The following is a 24,369-nucleotide window of genomic DNA, read 5'->3' on the forward strand; positions in this document are numbered from 1 at the left end:
TTTGATGATGTGATCCGCACAAGCCGTGATATACTTGCAACACAACTGTGGGGAAAGCCATGACCCACCCTGCACCAAACCACTCCACAAACCTGGCTTTGAATATAATTAATGTCACTAAAATAATCAATGCTTTACCAATGGCCCACACGGCTGTGTTTCATTATGATTCTATTGTTGTCCATGTTTTTCTATAGGATAAATAATGCCATCCAAATGCACAATTCTCTAACCGACAAAATGACCAACTGTAAAATAAAGGGAACATGAGATGTCACCAGAGCCCACGTGATTATGATGTCATGTCCGTAATATTTTGTTTGTTGCAATAGAAACATGAGCCATTGTCCACTTAACAGTAAATCAAACCTGACAGCATTCTGTACACACACACGCTCACACACACACTCACACACACACACATACACGCGCGCACACACACACATACACAAACACACGGAAATTCAGCGTGGTTTGCCTGCATGAGTTAATGCAGGTCGGCAAACAACAAAATGCAAAGAAATCGGATTTACGAAGAGAAGACAACAAACCAGTTCGGAACGATTCTTGAATTATCACCCCTTCAGCATTTCAATCTCCAATATTTCTTCCACGCTGACATCAGAGATGAAAAGTTCTGGCAGCAAAACACCTGCACAAACAAGGTTTCTCGCACAATCAATCATGCGAGAGGCTCAGGCGCGTCTGGTGCTGCCACCTACACTAATTTTACGGGGCAGCGGATCGTGCCCAGGGGCGTTAATCTTCCCGATACTGCACGTGACAAACCAGCCCACAGCAATGAGGATGTACACTCAATGACCCATTGTAAACAACAAACATGTCGCGTGTTGTTCTGTGTACAAGCGAGTTTGAACTCTGCTCAGCTTGGTTCCCCTGACCTGCCTCTTCAGTGCAAGGGTTTGAAATGTTGCTGAACTCATTCTCTCTCATCTGCATCCACGATGAACACTATCCTGCAAAAGAAATCTCTCTACGACAATAATATCCATTTCTGAATTAACGATTTCCAGATATTCTACAATTTATTTTCTTGAATTTGTTTTCCTAGTTACACGCCATCACAAAAACCAATTGATGACATTTGATGCTCGTTCATTTCCCTCATGAAAAGCCCACGTGACCTATTATAAATTTTGTCATTTTCCACTAAACAATATAATTAAATTTATTAATACTCGTAGTTTCTTCCGCAAGTGATCTATGTCTTACTGAATCGAGTTTCTATATTTTTTTTTTTTTTTTAATTGATGAGAACATACCACTGGTGTGTGCCGTCCCCTCCTCTTTCTGCCCACATATTCAATTTGAATACAATTTTTGGACGATTCTGGATTAACCTCTTTACTTCTTATTGCAAAATTACTGTGAAAAATAAATCGATCAAGCTTGCCAAAGTCTCTCAACAAGTGTTTCGTTACTCACTCAAAGCCAGCGCTCGTCTCCTCTGGTGGCGCCCACCTTCCTCGGCAGGACATTAAGCCAGCCACGAGGCTGCCAGTTCCCAAAACATGTCTGAGACTACCTCTTGTGTTGTGTTGCTGAGGAAGGTCGTTATGCTTCTTTCAATACCGCCTTCATCCGAATCCCATCGTCCCCACCAAATCCTTTTTTAAGTTGACGAATAACGAGCTGTGAGTATAGCGCTGGGCCAGACAGGCTGAGTGTCTTGGGTGGTCTTTTTTTTTGTTCTTTTTTTCATCGATTCTGTTACTGCTAACTTCATAAAAAAAGAAGGATAAAAAGTTCTAGAAAGAAATCGTTGCAATGACCAGGAAAAACCAGAGGATGAGGATAAGGTTCAGCTCGTAAACCCACACCCTTAACCTTTTCAAACCTTTTTCATTTTCCACCAGGTCAAAGGTGCTGCACGAGGTCCTCTCGAACACTAAGAATCACTCAACCTGCAGATTTTTTTTGTTCCGTTTCAAAATTTTTTTTCTTTTTTTTCTTTTTTTTTTTTTTTTTTTGGGGGGGGGGACATCGGGCTGCTGATAAAACTGACGAGATTCTACAAAAATGAGCATATGTTTCTGCTTTTGAGTGTGCGCACGTGCTCGCGTGCCGAGAAAATCTCCCGAATATGAAATTATTGTTTCTGTTTACAAAGTATATGATGTGACCGTATGTTTGTATATGAGTCAGATGAATACATATAAGATGAATGCAATACAAACCATCAGTCCATTCAGTCATAAAAATTTTGAAAAACAGATAAAATTGAACAATTTAATGCCGTTATGTCAGTTATGTCATTGCAATATCAAAAATTTGAGGATCAGTCGTCTCCTCTTCAACATCTTGTAGACTGATTTTTTTAGTTACATGCTTTGACGGTTTTTGTATACCCTATGTTTGTGAAGGTCTGTCTACAAAGCCATATCAATTATACAAACAGTTCGGTGCACTTGTTTTAAAAAATCCAAAATATAGATGAATTTCACAAAAAAAAACTGTGCGCATGTATTTTATATAATATGCTCTTTAGCGCTGTAAATTTTATTCTTGTCATACTGATGTAAAAATAAAATCATCTGTTCATTTTCAACTGTGCATTCAAGCCCTCCCAAACTCCTCTTCTTTGAAAAAAAAAACCCCCGTGAATTAACAGGATGGAAACCTACGAAAATTTAAAGTCTCTTCATACAACAGCTTTCTAGAAATTCAGTCAAAAAGTAAAGATTACCAATGAAAAAAAAGGATTGCATTTGTGGCGGTTTTACCTTTCTTTACAATCATGTGTAGCCAGGCTTCATGGAATTACGATGCCTGGTTGCAAAGAAAAAGGTGAGATGTGATATCCATTATAAAAGATCCTGTTTAAAGACCGGCTCCAGGTTTCTCTTGTGCAACAATTTCCATTTAAATTTTTCCTTGATGTCACACACATTTTGTTGAACTACAGCTGGTTTCATTTCAAGAACAGACTTTTTTTCCAACTGCTACTTGACACCAAAGTGCTGGCAGGAACAGAAGTTATTGACTACATTATGCATGCAGACACTGTCAAGTTTAGGGTCACGTGATTTTTAATGACTAACTTGCAAGAGTGCAAACAAAAGCAGGTGATGAAAGGCAGCTGATTCTTCGTGTTGTTCCTAATCACCCCCAGTGGAGCCGAAAGGCAGCTGATGACCAGACTCAATTCTTTGGTATACATGGTCTACTTATTTTGTCCCTTGGAAGGAAAATGATGTCGCACTGTGTTTGTGCCACAGAAGTAGGATTCTGTATCTGGTGGTCTTATTTTACAGTTGAAATCTTTCAAAACAAAATGTATATTTATTCCTGATGTTTATGCTTTTTTTTTTGCTTATTGTGTGGAGATTTTTAAAAGTGTGCAAATAAACAGCTGTGTGCCGTGTGAGAATAACTGCTTGCTCGTGGACATGTGTACATGCATAAACATGTTTTCATGTCAGTGGAGGAAAAGACTTCCTTCATTTTACTCTTAATGGTTTGCTGTATATCATGCAGTGCACAAAGGTGTACCCTTTGCCAAGTGATTTAGGTTTATGCTGTTTGACTTCAGGATTTTCTATTCCTTCTTAACAAAAGTACTAATTGTGGTCAGCAAGCCCTGTGCCTGAAACTTTCTGAGAGGGTTCTAAGTCTACTTCATCGACCCATTACATTTATTTATCAAAAATTCTCTTACACTGACAGCAGCACATGATGTGATGCTACCACCAGGTACGTACGTGCGTGTGTGTGTATATATATATATGTAAAAATGGCTGCACTCACGCACTCCCTACTTTTTTCCGGTAATGTGCGAATGCGAATGTTGTTCACTGTCAGCATGGGGTTTGTCCCCCACCCAACCTCAAAGCCTGGCATCTTCCTAAGCCCTTGTTATGTGGCAGTGCAGCTCAACACAACCTGTCTACTGTATACACTTCATGCCAGCTCCTCACAAGAAACATCAAACTGTCTGAAGAAGAAACTCTCCGCCTTGGCGTCATCTCCCCCGCCACAGAATATATATGACCTTTGGCCTTTTGTTACACAGGCATCATAATATTACTATTAATCGTGAATCTGGCGGATATTTGCCATTTATTCTATAACATTCTTTCTGACACCAGCATTTGGGATGGAGGAAGCGCTGCGGAATTCTGCCAGTGAAGGACAATATTAGCAATAATCTTGTGGACTGTGGTCAAAGCTTTCAATCTCCTGTTATTACAGGAAACATCTCCGTAAGAAAGCCTGTAGTGGACAATCTACGGACAAGCACCACGGTATAAAGAAGATCCACTGAAGATCTTCATGTGGTGTGTGAGCTGTGTAATTTCTGCCGACAATCTTCCAATAAGAAAATAACAAAAATTTTTGAAATAAGTTAATGTGATTTCAGTAAAATTTGCCTTTTCGTCCATCCGCAAACTGAATTACAGATGTTTGGCAAAGAGGATACCTCTTTGGTGTTGGTTAGGGAAATAAGAATGCCAGCAGACAAACAATCCTAATATCTTCCCCACACCTCTCCCTTAAAAAAAAACAAAAAAAAAAACTTTTTTTGGCGTCAAGGTTGATTCTCATATTCAAACATTTCCTCGAACTTTTTTTTCTTCTTGTTCCCTCTTATTCGCAGACAAGAATAAGCATGCACATGCATTCATACACGCCGAAGTGCACTGTGCCACTAGCCAGCTACCAGAGGACAGGGGTCACCTGGCAAAGTGGCAAAGCTTCCATGGTGCAAAATAACTCAAAGCAAAATCAGCAGGGGCTGGACAGTGTCTGGTAACTACAGAGACAAGATGTTTTTCCTTAATCTCCACATTTTTCTCACCGGTAACGATTCACCATCGCCTCATGAATACGGACCCTCACCTGCTATATTTTTGCAAACATTTTAGTTGATTATTAACATCCAGCTATCGCGACAGTGTATCCGAGGCCTGGCAATGTAAACTGCATCAGCCGCAACTTTTAATTCATCTTCACGTGTGTTAAAATGAATTAAATAAATTCATTAACTTCCTCAAAGGTTTAGCTGCCATATCCTGCCATGTGGCCTTGAGTCCTATACATCAATGTCACTTGATGCGAGGAAAGCCCATTCGCAAACAAACAGGACTGCTCTCAATTTTGAAATAACTGCAGCATATGTCTACAGAAGTGAAGCGGTCTCCATATCACTCGGTCCCATCCAGGAACTAAATCCTGTTTAACCGTCTCGCCTCCCTGGAAGGACGAAGTTATACGAGCCTTTATATATCCTTCTCCATGGATTGAAATGTCTATACATCCCACTGGGTCTCTAGTTAATTTTATGAAACGCGCTTTCCGGTTATTTACAATCTGGAGCGATATTAAGACCACACAGCCAAATGTTTTAAAGAATTTTAAAGCCTAACTTGAGGGTAATAATATGTTAAAATTAACACCAGTTTAAACTCTATATCTGGGTGAACTCGTCCATTCACGAAAAAACAAGCTTTTGAAGATAGCAAGAACTACTCTTCCCGGCTTTGCTGACTGGGTGACCCCTCGAAAGGCCCTCATTAGCATATGCTCGGAGCTTTGGCATTGGCCAGAAGTAAAATCAAGGTTAATCCAAATCTGTTTTTTTCTTTTTAAATTGTAATTAAAAATCTACTGTGTACTTTAGTTTAAAAAGCTAATGACAATTTTACGGTTCATTAAGTTGCCAGAATCTTTGAGGTTAATTTCATGCTTGACTAGAGGTAGCCTTTAAACACCTGCGGCGTACAGATTATCAGTTAAAACTTTTAACTTGTACCTCCTTTAAAAAAAAAAAAATTTCGAATAAAACTTTCCGACCATGAACCGTAAGTCTCGAATATGAAGACATTACTCTCACAACACTTTTCCTCACCAAACTTTATAGACTATAAAAGAGTAATCTACAAAAAATTCTTATAAAAGTATAAAGGTTTTTCTTTGATCATGCAGCTTACCAGTAAAAAAATACGTGTATCTACACTTTAAAAAATAAGTTCAAAACTTGGTATTTTTGGAAACAATATCTCAACTGTGCATACGTAGGGGTGACCAGACAACTCAAAAGAAGAAAAAGACATTTTGTGGTGTGTCTCACAGCTTTCATGAAGAGGTATAGAAAAGCACGAAAGAGTGCAGCTCGCCGACATAACTCCAGACGGAAGCCCTGCCTCACTTCCTCATCAGACTCCACTTCTGGTGGTCTAGGATGCGGCAAATTATCGACAAACTCGGCAAATGGCGATTACGGGCTCTCCCTGCGGATTTGGGTTTGCCGGTGCAGCCTGACAAACTTGCCTGTGTGATTGGGCTGATGTCGCGTGTCTGTATCCTGGAGCGACTGCTGCTTCGTCTCCTCTGGAAAGTGACTTGGTCACGGTGATGACCTTAAGTCGAGTATCATTCCTTACCTGAAACGCTTGTCATCAATCTCTCTCAGGTCCACACCTACAAACAGGTTGTTGTTTGGATCAGGATTAGAATTAAGAAGGAAATAAAGGTTGGGATGTGTACTTGTGTGTGCTGATGAGGATCGTGTGTGTGCGCCCGAGCGTGCATTTGTGTTTGCACTGTGTAAAAAAGAAACAGTAATACCTAATACACATGTTTTACATTAATAGTGTCTGGTCGTATGGATGTTGCACTGAATCCCTAATTGTGCTGGCCTACCTTTTTCTATGACTGTCGGAGCTGTGCAAAGTTTCCCAAATCGCTATGATTGTGCTGGATAGAACCCAGTACTAGACAACAAAGTTGTGTGCAAACGGTTGGGAGGCTTATTCCGGAAACCACCTCAAGTGCATATTGACAATGACAGACTGCGCACAGGATTTAAAACCTGAGGCGGAAACAATGGAACAGAGAGGCAAAACTGGCACACAAAGAAAAGCTACAAATTCTAATAAAATGGCAGTGCCATGATCAAAAGCTTTGTCAAGGTCTTTTCAAAACTGTGAGAGATTGAAGCGTCGCTGACGGCGGGAGTTCCGGGAAGATGGATAGGGGCAGAGAGGTCTCAACAAATTTAGTTACCTCATATTCAGAGATAAAACTGATGAGATTTGAATTTTAAAACTTGGTTCGCTTTCGCACAAACGGTGTGGCGCCCAATTTGTGTGCTACGGAAAAATCAATGCACATTACTCACGCATCGATCCACAATTCATCTAATGAGACACGGCCATGCTTACCATGGCAACCAAGAAATATGTAAAGGGGAATGGTGATCTATAAAGAATAAACACATGTCGACAAATGTCCTCGAAATCGGCATTCAGATTTTTATTCGGATGTCAGCATGCTCATTACCAAAGCATGATGATTACAAACCCCGTTTTATGGCTGTCTTCTTTTTATGGGGAATAGAATTTGAGAAGGGGGATGGGGATTCGTGTTTTACGCCGAGCCAGCAACTAAGCCTGTATTACGGCAAAGCAGCCAACCGTGTAAACAGATGCCACGTGCAGAGATGGCGAGGGGTAGGGGGAGACAAACAAACACGGATGTCCTTCAGACTTTTATTTTCCCCTTTCCCTCCTATCGATTTCTCTCTCTCTCTCTCTGAGAGGGGCAGACCTCGTTAATTTCTGGAATCAAGGATAGCTCAGTGCAGAACGCCTCGTCCTACCTTTACGTCCGAAACCGCCTGTGGCCAGTGGACGGGCGCTTTGTGCGGACCTCGTTCAGACGTCCAAAACAATAAGCTAATGTCTGCGTGAGCCTGCCCTTTAACCCTATAAACAGAAAAGGTAAAAAAAAAAATGCACAGATTTGGAAAAACGCACGCGTTCGGGTTTTTCCCTCATGAAGCAGATCCGTCTGAAAGCAGAGGTGAGCTCTGCATTGCACAAGGAGCATCTCCAGGCATCAAAGCTAAAAATACATTTTTCCTGCATTCTTACTTAGCTTGGCGAACAGCAGGTACAGCGAAAATTCCTTCACCTGAAGAATGTAGTTTGCTACTGTTTACCTAGACACCGTGGCATTACATGCATGTTAGGGAGTTCCAAGCTGGCTGAGATGACTTTGCTAGTTGATGATGGTGGAACCTACTTAAAAGAGAATGACCTGCTGTGCCCCGAGGGGTGTAATCCTCTCATTGCATAATCCTCAACTTGCAAGTCTTTTTTCCCAAGACTTAAAATATTTAACCTGGTTTGATTCTCTACAGTTTCCAATAAATGGTTATTAGTGCTCTTGTTGCTGATAACAGACCCTGACATTCTGCTGACACATAATTACTCAATTAAACATGAGCTAAATGTTAAGGTAATCGATAGACTGCTGTTTCATGCTTGCCCTTTGGTCTCTATGACCTTTGGTATGAACACTGCTGAAACACTGAATGGCTTGTACCACACTTATCACCAACACCCCAAGTTTAGAGGTATAAGAAAACAAGTAGTCTCCCTTTTTCTTCCCACCAAAGATTTATGCATTACATTCTCAATTTTGTTCAATACTATTGCCAAAAACAAGAGACTCAGACTGGATTCTTCACAGACATAAAAGTCACAAAAATATATATTACTAATTTGCAGTCTTTAGGCTTTGTTCCCCATTATAAGTGAGTGCAAAAACTTTATAGACAGTGTCACAGTGTCTAACTTTATTCAGTCACTTGCCACTCCTGTAAGAGGAAGGATTTGTTTTTGGGGGGTTTGTTTCCCTATTCCTTGTGTAAAGATTTAGGAGGATGAAGGTCTGCAGTTGTATATGCTGTAAAGCTATATTAATCAGTAGGTGTCTATACACTTCTTTTAAGCCTTCCATCCTATACTGAGATTTAAGATGTGTGAAGACAAACTTAGAATATATCTAAAAGTTAAGGCATACTGAAGAATTATGATTCTATTTACCTTCATAAGCTAATTTTAATTCAATCTTTTCAAGATGGAAAGGAAAATAAAACTATGCCTCTGCTTATAAAGCCCTATGTGCACTGACAATTAACTCACATCAAAAAAATTTTAAAATATGCGATTAACTATAGTTTGTGATTGCTGTTGCTGTTGTTTTTATGTAGGTGTGTACATAGTATAGAATGGAAGTGTGTGACTAGGGCTTGTAAAGATAGTGACGGTCCTCATTAAGACATGTTTGTCATACAACGTCAATTAGTATATAACCTCTCCTTAATTTAAAAAAAATAATTTTGAGAATTGTGTTAACAGTAATAGAAATCAAGACTAATATTTTAAAGGGTATAAAAGGCAAGCTGTGAAAATACAGTCATTTTACATACTCTCTCTGTCAAAGCACATATACAAACTCACATGTATGTACATTTTACACATGCTAATTAAAGTGTATGCTAAATACAACTAAAATTAATTCAAAAATACAAACTCAAATACAAACACATATGTTTCAACTCATCAGTCAATTAGTATCAACAAATACAAATAATCAGACTGTCACTCAACAATGAAAACAATCTGCATCACAGATCTTTAGAGAATTAAGATGTCTATTATATATTGTAATGATTCATACGTGTCTAACCATACCCACTTCCCTCACCCCATTCTGCTTACCCCCCACCTGGGAAAAAAAACTAAGAATTCATCACACTCCACTACTTTCATCAAGCATATCTTTTCTAAATTATGATCTTATTGTTTTGTTTGGTATGACTATATATTTTATTTCTTTATATATAAAACATGATCTTCTGCTGTTGCTCCTGCCCCAGTCAATGGATAGCATCCTATCTATAACCATGTTTTTACAAGCGCGCTGAAAGGAGGAAAAACGTCATGGAGCAATGTTAATTAATTAATTGGTGTTAACAATTGAATAATACCTAATGAACAAACAAATGAACATAAACAAATGAAAAAAAAATCATTTACTTCTTGATACTTATTTAAAAACAAAAATGTGAGGCATTAACAAGCGCGTGAAATAAGCTAAAATAATTGTTGTTTGCTTTCACTGTTATTTTCATCAATTTTCAAAACAACAACCGCGACACGCATATACAAACACCTCATGCACAGAGTACAACATCAGTGGGGAAAAAAAAAGTCCCTTACCTCTCAGTCTCGGAGATAGCAGAGTCCCCCAAAATTAAATCCCGAAAACGGTATCTAGGCGGCAGGGGAGGAACCTCATCGTAGGTGTGCCCGCCTGCTTCCATGGCAGAGTCCGCTGTTATCTATGTCACTGTCCTACCAATGTTTTTTCCGCGGAACTTTCAACATACTTTTTCACACTTCACTAGAGATGGATATTAAGCTCGAATTCAGAAAGTCCATTCAAATGTGTTGCATGGATCAACAGTCGTATAGCAATAAACTGCAAAAATCTCACGATACAGAAAGCGGCGCTTTTCGTAACTAGTCACTTCTGCTGGAGTTGATGGCAGGGTTATCAATGGAGTCACGATAGTATGGATCGGAACTATGGCGAAGTAGCCTTCTGCCAGCCAACAGCTGTGTCTGCAGCAGGGAGGGATGCTGAGTAAGAGGGGGGAGACAGATAATGGGGAACTAGCAGAGCAGATATAGCTCTGCGCTTGGCTCTAAACTGATTGCTCAACCCTCCTCCCTAGAAACAATCTTTTATTGGATGAAAAAACGCAAAATGGCACAAAGTGTACAAACATTTACTTTCAGATTAACCTCCAAAGATATGCTGCAGAACTCGGTGAAACGGATGGAATTAAACAGATGTACTGACATAAAGTATACTGTGTTCGACTGACATTTTTATAAGAACAGTGGACGCAGAAAAATGCTCAGGTGGGGGATGGGCAAACTGCATGCTGACAGTGAAATATCCACGTTCATATTCATCCTCTATATCTTTTTTTCTGCCCAGCCCCTTGCTTCCTCTCCCCCTGCCTACACCCCCGGTTCCTGCGGGAATGAAGAAATAAACAGTTTGTCTATAATAAGATCTGAGACAATTCCGCAGTTGTGCAACCGTGTTGCACGTGCGATATCGAATGTTCACCCAGTGGCACTATCCAGTATCATATTGTGTACACACTACACAAAATCGACATGGAAAATGTATCGCTGAAACCCTCAGATTTCTAAAGCATTAGTTAATGCGCTTCTGTCTTGGGATCTAATGGAAATGGCATGATCACACGATATAACGAAACTCGCATGCAGTTTGTTCCTCACTCTCCATTTTCATTCTGACATGAATTGACAGATCACGAAATTAGCTTCCTTCTAAGTTAAAATTCATTAAAATTAAATGAAATGTTAAAACAAGCTTCTCTACAAGCAAGAGCAAAATAATGGAAACATCATCCACACAACATAATTAGTATAGCATTATGTCTACTGTTTATTATGATGATTACACACTGTAGCATTTTGTCTTTGTAAATCGTTGCTGAAAGGGGAACAACTCGTACAGTACTACACTGTCGTTGAGCTTGGCTAGCTTCCCTTCTCAGTGTTTTTGCAAAATGTATGCTTACTAATAAAGTTTTTTCCCCAAGATAGTTTTATATTTATTTTATTATTAAATATTCTTGTAAGCAAAGTTACTGAGTGCTTCTTCTTCCAAATTGTATTTAATGTGTGAACTTATAAGAAGAGATAAGGGCCTTTTCGTTCTCTTTTCTTCCCCTAATTTATTGTCAAAATGGCAGACGACGCACAAAATTCATCGTCGTGAAAATGTTTCTGTTCTATCCTGTTGATTTACGGATACGATGGCACGATTTCAGGTAACTACCGTACTCGTTATGTGTAAACCATTCGTCTACAAACTGCAACATCTTTATTTCGTCGATAACAAATCGTGATTTTACCTCGTATTGTATAGTTCTGTTTACTTCGAAACAGAAGTGTTGGACGAGTAGAATCGGTTGTAAAATGCTTCTTGAATTTGGTTTCCCTTATAGAATTTTTCAAACACATGATGTCTCAAGAAATGTTAGAATGTATTTCTCTGTAGCTAAATCTTCCACGCGGCTTTCCACACAGAAGACAGTGGAAACAAGGATATATCTTCAGTCGAGGATATCGATCTTATGAACGACTGTTATGTGTTATGATTGTGCTCTTTTCGGATATATGATCTTGTTCGTTTTGATTTTTGTAATGGATTATGATTGTGCAGCTGTTGTTCAGTGTAAATGCCTGTATTTAAGTGCTTTTAGCACTTAAAGATAAACTGCATTGCAAAAATTAACATCCATATCTCTAATCCAGTAGTTGCTGTCCATTAATGATAGAGAAGGGAAGGATGAATAACATTCATTTGAATTATGTGTGCCTGATGAGGCTACAGACAGAACATATATTGATTGCTCTTCAACTGACATTATTGTCACTGTGGAAATAAAATTGTACTTTATTTTAATTTTTTTTATCTTTATTTTCTTTCTGATTGTGCAGTGTTCATTGAAAACCAATCAGAAAAAAGATTATTCACTGAGAGATTTTAAAATCTGCTTTCATAGTTTTACTGGAAAAACACTTAGACATTTGTCCCATGTGTATAAGTTTGAAAAAGAAAGGAAAAAATGCATACATTATGAGTCATTTTTGCTTTGTTAGTTTTATAACAGTGAATAAATTTGCTCTTCTGCAGGTTAGGAGTGGTAGGAGAAGGGGAATATATGGAATACCATGTCTTCAGTCACGACTCCAGGTGGCAGTTATTATCATTATAGTCTTCATAATTTCCGTCTCCATCAAGATCCTGCAGCCAGAATTCTCTTCAGATACTAGAATTGAATCACTGAATTTAGGAGACAGCATAAAACATAATGCAATGCCTGATGGGAATTTAGTGGTCAATCACATTGACTTTGCACCACAAGAGGTCCATTTAGACATTGATGGACCCATGAACATAGCTCAACGTACAGAAAATGCCAGAGACAAGCTGATAGAAAAGTATCGAGTGAACATCAGTACTTCAAAGCACTCTTTACAGTCACTCTGGAGTACTGCTGCTGACTGGGTACAAGCTCGTGAAATTCTCCCAGAACGCGCCACAGAACTTGGCAAGTTATTGTTTTTGTTTTTAGTTGTTGCTACATGATAATTAATAATCATTTACTTTATCTCTGTAAATGAATAATTAATTACCATTTAACAAGATTTAAAATGTTAGTTTTATTAAGTTTTGTTAAGTGCATTTTGAAGGATCTCTGCAAGTCTTAAAAAATTTAATAGTTTTTAGACATTTGGAGACTCAACTCTATCTTATAAAATAGAGTAATTGTGACTGCAAGACACTGTTGAAATGGGCAGCAAATAAATGGCTTATCCTACTTGCTGTTGTCAGGTATTCTATCAGGAAGCCCACACAACAGGATGAAAAGAGAAAGGTTTTGTGTAATATAGCCATTTTCACATTTTATTACCTCTCGAACAGCACCAGCTGTCCAGAGAGTGAAAACTTTAAGCTGACTAGCAAATATATGATCAGCATTGCATCCCAGAACAAACCAGAAAGATCTATAGGAGTGAACCTAGGAAAATAATCGACACGACTGCACATTTGTCTGTTTGCACACCTCAGTAACCACCCATGATAACCATTTGCACAAAGTATTAGGTTAGCATGATCAAAGCCAGATGACATCAGTATCGACATACCCAGTTATGATCTCAGTGAAGATCTATTCTCTCACTATGTCGCGAACATCCAATGCCAGAGTTATTTAGTTTTCAGCATCATTGAAAATTACCATACTTTTTTTTTCTGAGCTAGTCATTAAGCTAAAACACTTGATATTTTTCATCTACATATTAATATACAAAGATCTAGTGTGTATTGTGCCTACAATACTGTTTCTACTGTTTACAGTAGCTCTTTTCCTGCATCTTTTTATTAATCTTAAAAGGTAAAGTTCACGCTTGTTAAGGGATGTATTCTTGTTGGCTTTATCTGTACAAAACTGGTTATTTATTCTATGAAAAACTGTTAAAAAAGAAACAGAAAATATTAATATATGTTATGTTAACCTTAAAATTCTTGTTTTAGAAGTCATGGATCTGCAGAGTATACATGCATGCATGCATATTGGACTGCCCAAAGCTTACCTGATCTGTAGAGACACGATAAAGCTGAGTTTTCCCCACCTATCTTTGAAGTGGGCGGGGAATAACCAACTCCTTTCTTCCATTATTTTACAGCAGTATCTGACCCTGATCTTACTAGTTGCTATCAAAACAATCAAAACTATCCTTATATTTCCATTATATAAAGACTGTTGCAAGCTGCAAGGGCTAATAGTAGTAACAAGAATGGTTTTCAGCTGAAGAGGTCAATAAATCACCAGGTGAACCTCTGTTCCCCAAAGTCTCCTGGGACTGTGTGCAATCAATAACAAAAAGAATGGTGCAAGATAGCTTCAGAGCTCTCAACCTCCCTTCAACTACACTTTTTCTGCTGGAAGGCATCCCTATAATTTCTCCATCTCTTTTCTTCCACCTTCATATCTTATTTCTTTCTTCTTCCACCACCTGCTACAGTTTCTGCATTCAGTAAAAAAAATATTTATATCCTTAATCCAATAGATATTATTATTGTCAAATACCCTGATGCTTTAGTGCAGCGGTTCTCAACCTGTGGGTCGCGACCCTCTGGGGGGTCGTGACGTGCCTACAAGGGGGTCGCGAAGGTGGTCATTTTTTAAAAAAAGTTTCTTATACTGGTATTAGTGAAATTAGTTTACATTGTGTAACCGAGTGGTGCGGGGGCTCAAACTCCAAATCTCTTCTTCCTATTCAAGTACACTGTCTCGGCATGCAGTGACTTCTCACTTCCAAAACTCAAAACACAATCTCCTCTCAACAATTAAGCCTCCAATCTCCCTCCTCTCGCCTTTTGCCCTCTTTCTCCCCCAATCTCTCATCGCTGACTCCCCTATATTACACCACCATATTACAAACAACTGACAAGATGAATGCTTTCGTCCGAAAAATTTCGTTGTGGACGCAAAAGATACGCCAAGAAAATATTTTTGATATGTTTCCGTGCTTGTGTAAGTGCAAGGCTGACAACTTGAATCTTGATCAGGTGAAGAAGGTAATTATTGCCCATCTAAACGGACTGCAAGAAAGGTTTCAGCATTATTTCGCTGAAATTGATGTGACTAAATACGATTGGATTCGTAATCCATTTGTGGCTGATCCTAGCACAAGCGGGTTGTCCACGCAAGAAGAAGAGCAGCTCATCGACCTTTCGAGTGACCAATCCCTGAAAATGGTCTTCCACACAACACCAGTGACAACATTCTGGATTAGCATCAACGGTGAATATCCTCTCCTTTCTGAGAAAGCAATGAAAGTTCTGCTGCCATTTTCAACTTCTTATATGTGTGAGCAAGGATTTTCAGCATTGGCAGCACTGAAGTCTCAATACAGAAATCGTGTGGACGCAGAGGCTGAGCTGCGAATAGCAGTGGGTACGAACATCGCACACAGGTTCGCTTCTCTATGCAACAGCAAGCAGGCTCAACCTTCTCATTAATCAAAGAGAGTGTCCAATAAAATTAATATTTATTAGCTTTAGTAAAATTTCATTAACAGTTATACTTCTTGCAGATACGAACTTTGCTCTTCCGTTGTTGAATTGCATTGATTTCCTCGACGCTGCGTTCGAGGTTAGCTAAAGCTGCCCCCCCCCCCGCTCTTCCACCGACCTAGCTGGCTAAGGGGGGTCGCGGACGTACCGGTGTTCGTCAGGGGGGTCGCCACATGTAAAAGGTTGAGAACCGCTGCTTTAGTGTTTTAGTTTTTTGTGATTTTTCTAGATCATATATTGAGAGTAGATTTGAAAAATGCAGCCTGGAGTCTGGTTTGTTAATCACTTTTGTAACAAAAATATTCTAGGAGGAGGAGAATAAAACTTGATTCTTCCAGTCTTGCTCTGTTTCATACATGGAATGAAAAGCTGAGCACTGCTTTCAGATGTTAGGAATGTGTTCAGATTTTTGGCAGGTTTTCGCACAGAACATTAGCAGAGATTATATAATAAAAATGTGGAGGAGTGGTGTACAATTAGGTCATTCATTTAATAATGTACTGTTGTTAGCTAACATTATCACACCAGAGTCACAGCTGTATGCAGCCTGCTTTTGTTCGTGAACGTGCAAGTATAATGTACACTCAGCCATAAAGCATATGAGAAGTGCAGCTGTCTATGCAATCCATGGAATAACTGGTAGGAAATTAAAGAGGGAAATTTCTTCAGCTTTCCAGAATTCTGCCAAGTTGAAAGCTTGTTTGATATGTTTCCATGAAAGGGTCCTTGCCCTTCTGGGACCTAGACTTGCCAAATATTATAAAATAGTTGCTGCCTCCTGACTGGCCAGCTCATCACAAATTGAAATGGTCAGGACAAACCTAACACAAGCAGCGAGATGAACATTAGCCCACTAATGATTTCCTGTCCAGAATCAGAGTATGCAATGCTAATATGTGAGGTCCGTTGCATGCCACAAGGTCCTTTAAATGGAACTTCTGCCATGGTGTTTAAGAAGATACTGATTCTTACCATGGGGAAAAAAGGAAGTGGGAGGAGCAAGAGAAAGAGTTGGTTGATTGGTTTTGTTTAAGGACTCTTTTCTTACAGAATGAGTGTAAACAACAATAGTAGTAACATGTCAGAAGAAACACATCACTGGGAGCTGGGGATAATGTGAAAGGGGAGGTAAGTGAGAACTAGCAAAAAAACTGTTCAGCTCATTCTCACCTGGGATGCGAGTCACCTTGGTCTGCAAATTCCCCTGTGACACCATAGTCATCCAGAAGCCGGACACTGGCCATTTCATCGGTTCCTGGTAGCCGCTCCATCTCACTTTTGTTGTCACCTCAGCGCCTTCTCCTGAACTTTCTCACTTTCATGTGATGTCCAGTCCAGTTTCCCGCTCATCTACACTGTGGATAGATTGTGGTAACACAGGGTTTATTGTTGAGGGGATTTTTTGTTTGGTTGTTGTTTTGAGAATTTTTTCCCCTTTTTTGTGCTACTCCTTTCAATGGCTGTCGCTGGTTTCAGTCAAGAAGAGATGGCAGCGCTATTTTTCGGCATCGGTCAGAAAACAAGTGCTCCAATTTTACTTTCTTCGCCACTAAACGTGCACACCCCTTCCCCAGGGGAATCAATTCAGTTGGGTTCTTTTGACGGCAGACAGAAATCTGGTGTGTGTCGGTGTCATTTACTGGCTGCAGCTATCTTTCCGTTAATCACGCTCCACTCTTTGAAAGAGGACTGAGGAGCTGGGCATGTGGTCACCAGACGATGTCGATTTTTCTCTGCAGCTCTCTTCCTCACCAGTGCGTAGTATTCGGTCATTCAGACTGCACAAAGCGCCTCCGCAACGCTTGTGTGTACGGTTGGAGAACTTGTCGCCGCCTTAGCCACCGCTTTTGTCGCAATGAGTTGGGAAAAAGGGAGAAAACTGAAAAAACACAACATGAGCAGGATGGTGTATGGAGGGTTACACGTGAGTGAGATCGATACCGGTCTGATTGTGTTCGAGAGCTGATCGATCTCGCTTCTACTTGTCAGCACGCAAGACAACTTCGACATCGGTCATCAGGAGCAGGGAGGCCGTGGCTATACCCTACTTCCCCATCTCGCCAACTGTATTTAGCACATAACAACTCCTCGTAGAATATCTACTTTGTTCCAGAAGCCAAGACCGAGGAAGGTGAATGATGTGCTCGAAGAAAGCGAAGAGCTGGGTGATTGGGATGAGACAGGAGGCTGGGGGAAAGTCCAGATGACAAAGAATATTTGCACGCGTGACAAGTGCGCGTGCACTGCAGCCTACATGTACACACACACTCAGAAGCCGCTGGAAAACGATTGAACAACCGATGCCGATGAAGATGGTGCCTAGCCCAGCAGCATCATCAGCGGTAGGACGGCCTGAATTATATAGGTTACTGAGGACGTCGACACTCATTCTCAGTTGGTGCCATGGCGTTTTGACCCCGAAGGGGTGGGGTTGTGGGGTGGTACCAGATCAGAGGGGTACCCATTGTTCGGTGATAAACGCCCCCGTCACCCACCACTAAGCACGGTAGGACGGCAGGAAAATCGATTAACGGCTCGCATGTAGAATCCTCCTTCGTCCTCCGCACCACCCACCCCTTCTCATTTTTCATTCATCCCCGACTTGTAGCGAACCTCCGCTGCTTATACAACAACTACCGGAACCATGCGGCAATATGCATTTGTTGAGATCCAGATGTCGATGATGCGAACAGACTGCCAAGATTTATTATCTTACATTGCTGCTGTATTGTATTTAAACTGTTGAGTAACTATGATTCATCACTTGTTTCGCACGGGACTTTTCTGGTAAGGCGCTCAGCAAGCAGTGCTTGTAACCCGTCTCCGAACGGTTCAATATTACGTGTTGTCCAATACAGAGTCTTTTGTGTTGTTAAGGTTGGGGAGTTGTATCAATGCGCACAACCATGAAAATGTACAACGACTAATGTTTTCATTCTTTTTGTAAACCACTAGCCAACTATTTGTAGAAAGCTTGCAAACCATGTTCATTTTTCATCTTACAAGTAGTGTGTTTGTAACAGGTTCAAGCTTCTTGATACTACAGTCTCAGACCATTTATAAAGTGTATTATAACAATAGGGCAATGTGAGCCATGAAGACATGATTTCAAAATCAAACAATGCCACTATTTGTGGAAGTTAAGGGTTTTTATTTTCCTTTGACTGGACTTTATGAGTGTTCCTGTTGCTTTCCTCAATAGAGACTGAGACGGCATACTTCTAGTATGTGAAATAATCGAGCATGTGCATGCGTGAAAAGGAAACAAAGCCATCATACATCTCAACCCTTTTCTCGACTTTTTTTGCACTCTTTTTTTCCTAGCTATGGTGCTGATGCTTGAAATACAAAAATCTTTCTATTTATATTGTTTATAGAGTCTTTATTTAGCAACAACGCTGGGTTTTTTCAAGTAACATATCAATCAGCTGTCCTTGTCCAAGTAACAATTTCCCTTGTCCAGAATTAGCGCCTGTCACCAATACCATGAAGTTTGGTTGTCCTGGGTTCAGCTCTTGTTTCAGCTGTTCTTTCTCTGCATGTGGCATCTGTTTACATGGCTGGCTGCTTTGCAGGGATGTAGACTTGCTGGCTTGATGTAAAATACCACGTAAAATTTCCCACCCACTGTCTTTTCACTTTGTCTAGAACCTCTTTTAGCAGTATTTTTACATGCACAGCTTTTCTGAACCACATGAAAAAAACTTTCAGAAACAGACCAGCTCAATACTTCATTCTCCTGATTAATAGCTACATTGTTTACACTGAGTCTTCTTAGTTTTTAAATTTTTAAGATAACTGAAAAAACACAGTATTCAGTGTCAAAGGGCAGCATGGTCCAAAAAACGCAAAAAAAAGCTCACAAAAATTGCCTCAGCAAATCTTAAGTCCAAAGCATCATGCAGTATTGTTTTGGTGGTTTTATTTTTAGGTGCCATTCTTCATGCCATGGCAACAGCACCTATCACTGCTGTAGATGTGGGTTATAAAGGCACACAGCTAAAATTATCTATGGAACTACAAGACAAACAATCAGTTGTTTTCAAGCCCATGTGGTGAGCATACAGACAGAATGTGTGTGAGAGAGAGACTGGGAGGACAGGGTGTGTATGTGCCTGCACACACATGTATAGAAGAGAGAGAGGGTGAGAAGGTGTGAGCTACTTTGTGCGCTGTCTATTGTGAAATCAAATGTTTCCTGTTTATCAATGCAGGTACAAAAGAGATTTTATTATACAAGGTGAACCATATGCAGGAAGAGATAGGCATAATGCTGAGGTAGCAGCCTTTCATCTCTCAAGGTAACACGTTGACCTAAAATAGAAGTTATAATTTGTAATTTCTCTGAGTACCCAGTTTATATTGATTATTTTAAAATTATAAGATAATGTTGTTTGTTAGACCTGTTGTTTTCATCTCTTATCATTGTGGTGTCCTTTTAATGCTGCTTGGCAAAACAAGGAAGATAAACTAATGCTTGCATTTATACAGAGAATATGTCATTTTCCCCATGAGCACTTCGAAATATAATTTTGGGGTTTCTATAGTGTCATTAAAAATTATTGTTGTGAAAGGAAAAATACTAAGACAAATAGAACTATTAATGTATTTTTTTTTTATCAGGATCTTAGGGTTAAGGCGTGTTCCATTAGCTGTTGGGCGTAAAGTTAACCTTAAACAAGAGGTTATTCCTGTTGCATCTCAGGCACTTCTAAACACATTTTATAAAGGTTTGTTTGTCATTGGTGCATAACAATAGAGTACACTGTTGACATTTTTCCAGATGCTGTTTTTATATAATATTGTGGAAAACACTCTTTATGAACATATTTGTGAATTTGAAATTTGTAAAATTTTAATGAGTACAAAAGTAATTCAAAAAATGGTGATGCAGTGGTGGTGTCATTGTTTTTCATTACTCCTAGTGAGTCATGTGTTGAGATCCTGTTTGGCATATGCCTTTTTCCATTTCCTCCCCCTTTTATGAATTCCCACAAGATAAAATCCTACTTCTTTCGTATTAACCAACCAAAGCAACGTAGAAATCACTTTTTCATAACTCTTGAAATTTTGCTTTTTGTTTATTTTCTCATTTGCTCGGATTTGTTTGTTTTCATCATTAGCATGAATCTTTTGCATAATCAGTTTATTAAATTTGAATTAATTTTGTTTGCATTTTTTTTTTGCAGATAATAATAACACTTGTTTCTATGGCAAGTGCTATTACTGTCGACCAACAGAAGGGGTATGTGCGGAAGGGGAAGTAATGGAGGGCACAGTAATCCTCTGGCTGCCTGCCAAGTTCATACTGAATACCACACATCACCCCTGGGCTCGAAAGTATAGAGCAAATGTTCGTGCAAAGTAGGTGCACAGACATCAGTGTTGATGTGATGGCCAACCCTTTATGGAGATTTAATTAGGTTAATAGTGTTGTAGACCCAGGAGTCAGAATGCCAGCATACTACTAACTGCCTTTAGTTAATCTCTGTCATTCTCTGAGAACTGAATTGTTCATGGTTTTATTCTGCTATTCTTGCACATTATTTATGCTACTTTAAAATCTTCATTGTTAAAACGATGATAATAATTTGACATTTTACTACTAAAGGCTGATTTAATTGCAAAATAATTTTCAAATGAGTGGGCTTAGTTTATCAAAAGATACTAATTTGTAAAATTTGAGCAACAAAGTATATTCCATTTCCAGATATACTCTATTGAACATCATAGTTCTCATCTGGGTTTTGAATAGAGGTTAAAATCTCATTTTTCGTTCTCTCCCAAAAGTTGTGTGACTGATTGGACAGTCCTTTATTTTAGATGTGTGCTCAGAGTTTTTATGGCAGTCGGTGGTGTCAATAGTTTAAATGAAGACCATCCACATGTACATTTAAAAACAAAAATTAAAAATATTTAAGAGCATTTTAGAAGTACATTTGTGTCTGTTCATGGCATGTATCATCTGTGGCCTGTATCATTTTGTGTTTGGTGTGTCATTTGTGTCTGCCATTTGTCTGTAGGTGGGAGACAGATGACAACTACTGTAAGGCTGTAAAGCAGCTTCCTCTTTACAAGACGCATGACTACCGCCTGCTGGATATCATAGACACCGCCATCTTTGACTACCTCATAGGCAATGCTGACCGCCATCATTACGAAACATTTAGCAACGTTGACAAAGGCATGCTAGTCATTTTGGATAATGGGAAAAGGTTAGTGGAGCCAGAGTGTAAGGGAGCTTAACAAATTTGTAGATGCATGATTTTTAAAGTTTACTTACATGTTTAATTAAATTTTTTTCAAGGTTTATAAGGGCATGTAAATTAGATGACATAAGGCAATTAAAGAAGTTAGTATCACTTTGTTATTATTATGCCAGAGGTTGAAATTTTTGAAATTCTGCCTGAAATTTATATATGTGACCTACAGATATTCAAGGAACAGGAATATGAAGAGAAAAAAGAATTAATTCTTTTCTGATCATAGAACATAAGGCGTAAAATGGTTAAGGGAACAACTGTTGCCAGCAACAGCAAAATAAGAAAACTTGACACTGACAAGAGTTGTAGGGTTATATGTATGAGAAGACAAGGCTTCCTGTTTTCGATTGTCAGAGCCTTCTAATCTTTCATTGGCTGCTTTTGTCAGCTGAGCAGGAAAAAAAATGTCATTTAAGTCTTATAAGAACCTGCATTTTTAATACACTTGTCTCCGTCTCTCTTGGATTTTGTTTATGCCCAGTTTGAGAAGATCAGTCTTTTAGCATCAAGGATCTTTGCTGAGTATTGATTAGCATTGCTAATATTTTTCTCCAGTTTCGGAAACCCATTCCAAGATGAGAGATCAATTTTAGCGCCACTGTACCAGTGCTGCATGTAAGTAGAATGTCGTTACAAGCACTAATTAAGCATATTATTAAAATAGACAGCCAAAATCTTTGGATTATTTTTTTCAAATTCTCTTCTGAATTGTGTGTTCATAATTATAATGAAGATAGGGGGAGGTAAGTTTTTTAAACTCAGTTTTGCACATGGTAACAGACTTTTATTGAGGCAAAAATTCTTTTCTTTTTATTTTTTTTTTATGTGCATGTATACAATACAGAGTTTTATTTTTCATTTGATGTTGTTTTCTTAGAGTTCGTTATTCAACAAGGGAAAATCTGAGGATACTCCAAGAAAGTCTTCTAAGCAGTGTTTTGCGAGAAGTTCTGAGATCAGACCCCATCTACCCTGTGCTCACAGACAGCCATTTTGAAGCCCTAGATAGGCGTGTAGCAACTGTTTTGCAAGAAATCGAAACCTGCATTAGCACAAATGGCCTGAACTCTATCATTTTGGATGACAGATAATATAAGTAGGAGTTTCAAATGTTCTTACAATGAACATTATTGCTTTTTAGTCCTTACCCAGCCAGTTCTATGCTTACTGAAGGTTTATTGAGTGTTATAGTTTGCTGCTTTGGGATACATTTTCTTTCTGGTTTTGCAAGGGAATGGTGGTTGTTGTGCCTTCATTTGTAAGCATCAACTTGGTATGGATTGCAGTTAAAGCTCATACATTTTTGTGGTTTTCTGCTAAAGTTTTCATAGTGAAAATGTCTTAAGTTTACATTATTGTTTTAAAAGAAGGCTTTATGGCATTATGTTGCGCTTGACAGGAGAAGGTGGTCAGTTCAATTCTTTGGACTTCCGAACTTTGAAAATGCTATCTGTCTACCCTTAGGGATATATACTTGAAGTACCAGGTTGAATCATTGGGTTCCACATTTCGTTTACAGTGCCCTATGCAAATTGAGCTAGTCAACATTCACTGCCCCTTCCCTTCCCATAGCTGTTAGAGTTTGAGACCTATACAAATACCTTTTTAATATCTGAATTTCTGTTAGAAATACCCCCATCCTTCAGACATCATTCATAAAAGGATTCAGGTCCTTACATTTCACTTTAAAGAATTGTAAATAATTGAAAAGAAAAAAAAGTGTAAAGACGTTGTTATATAACTGAATGAAGAAAGGAAAATATTGCAGTTTATGTTTATCCTTATATTTTTATTTTTGGCATCTTGGAGGAAGAAACCTATACCTTTCACACACCAATGATCTGGTATACATGAGGAAATGATAATTACTATACTTCTTTTTTCTTGTTTAGCAGGTTAGAGATTTTGTGGGTCTTGGAGGTGTTAGCAAGGTATTTAAGCTTTACCTTATATTCCTACTGTTAGCTTGTTTCTAGTTAATAATTTTGGCTTTTATTTATATAGTTAAACAACAATTTGTTATGGTTTGTTAAACATCGAAAAAGTTACCACATTTGCTGAAGTTCATCTTTGGAACTTTTTATTGTTCCTTAAAATTAAATGAAGTATTTTTTTAAAATGTGTGTCTTGTGCCATTTTCGGACTATGTTATGTACTATGAAGGAAGACTGGTATGAGTGGTGCTGCTGCATTTTTAGAGAAAATGAAACCAGTCTTGTTATGGTGGATTTTGCTGTTAAGAACTGATCTAAGGCCATATGACGCTAGGGGAGTTGAACAAAGTTGTTTTTTTAATTTAATGTTACTTTGCATTCTAAACACTCTCACCTCCCTCTGTTGGTGTGCTTGTATGTGTGAGTGGTTCTTGTTTCGACAAACCATTGTCACTATAAGGCACAATTTGATCTCCACAGCATTTTTTTTTTTATTTTTTTATTTTAACTAAAGGTTAAGTGACCACAATACCTGGCATCCTTGTCATTGTGTTACCTGATAAATACTATGTATTCCCTAATTGTGAACATTGGAAATTTTATAATGAATATTTATAGAAAATTCAGATGTGTGTCTGGTGCTTTTTCTGCCTTCAGATGCTAACATT

At 38.8% G+C, this 24,369-nt stretch overlaps 1 protein-coding gene across 1 annotated transcript; it reads left to right on the top strand.

Annotated features, from left to right (window-relative positions):
* Positions 1-11,542: 11,542 nt before the first annotated feature.
* LOC112575223 (glycosaminoglycan xylosylkinase-like) lies at positions 11,543-23,886 on the top strand. The gene is made up of 9 exons (XM_025256914.1): positions 11,543-11,686; positions 12,556-12,973; positions 19,436-19,559; positions 19,719-19,805; positions 20,128-20,234; positions 20,694-20,868; positions 21,528-21,719; positions 22,323-22,382; positions 22,645-23,886. Exons 1-9 carry the CDS (start codon positions 11,672-11,674, stop codon positions 22,856-22,858), a joined length of 1,392 nt encoding a protein of 463 aa, XP_025112699.1. The 5' UTR covers positions 11,543-11,671; the 3' UTR covers positions 22,859-23,886.
* Positions 23,887-24,369: the final 483 nt, after the last annotated feature.

The sequence above is a fragment of the Pomacea canaliculata genome, linkage group LG11, assembly GCF_003073045.1.
Source record: "Pomacea canaliculata isolate SZHN2017 linkage group LG11, ASM307304v1, whole genome shotgun sequence".
Lineage (NCBI taxonomy): Eukaryota > Metazoa > Mollusca > Gastropoda > Architaenioglossa > Ampullariidae > Pomacea > Pomacea canaliculata.

Bases quoted from the DNA above. Each gene is read 5' to 3' on its own strand.
- LOC112575223 (XM_025256914.1), top strand. The intron at 20,869-21,527 runs GTAGGTGCACAG...ATTTGTCTGTAG, and splicing joins AGAGCAAATGTTCGTGCAAA to GTGGGAGACAGATGACAACT. The intron at 21,720-22,322 runs GTTAGTGGAGCC...ATTTTTCTCCAG, and splicing joins ATTTTGGATAATGGGAAAAG to TTTCGGAAACCCATTCCAAG.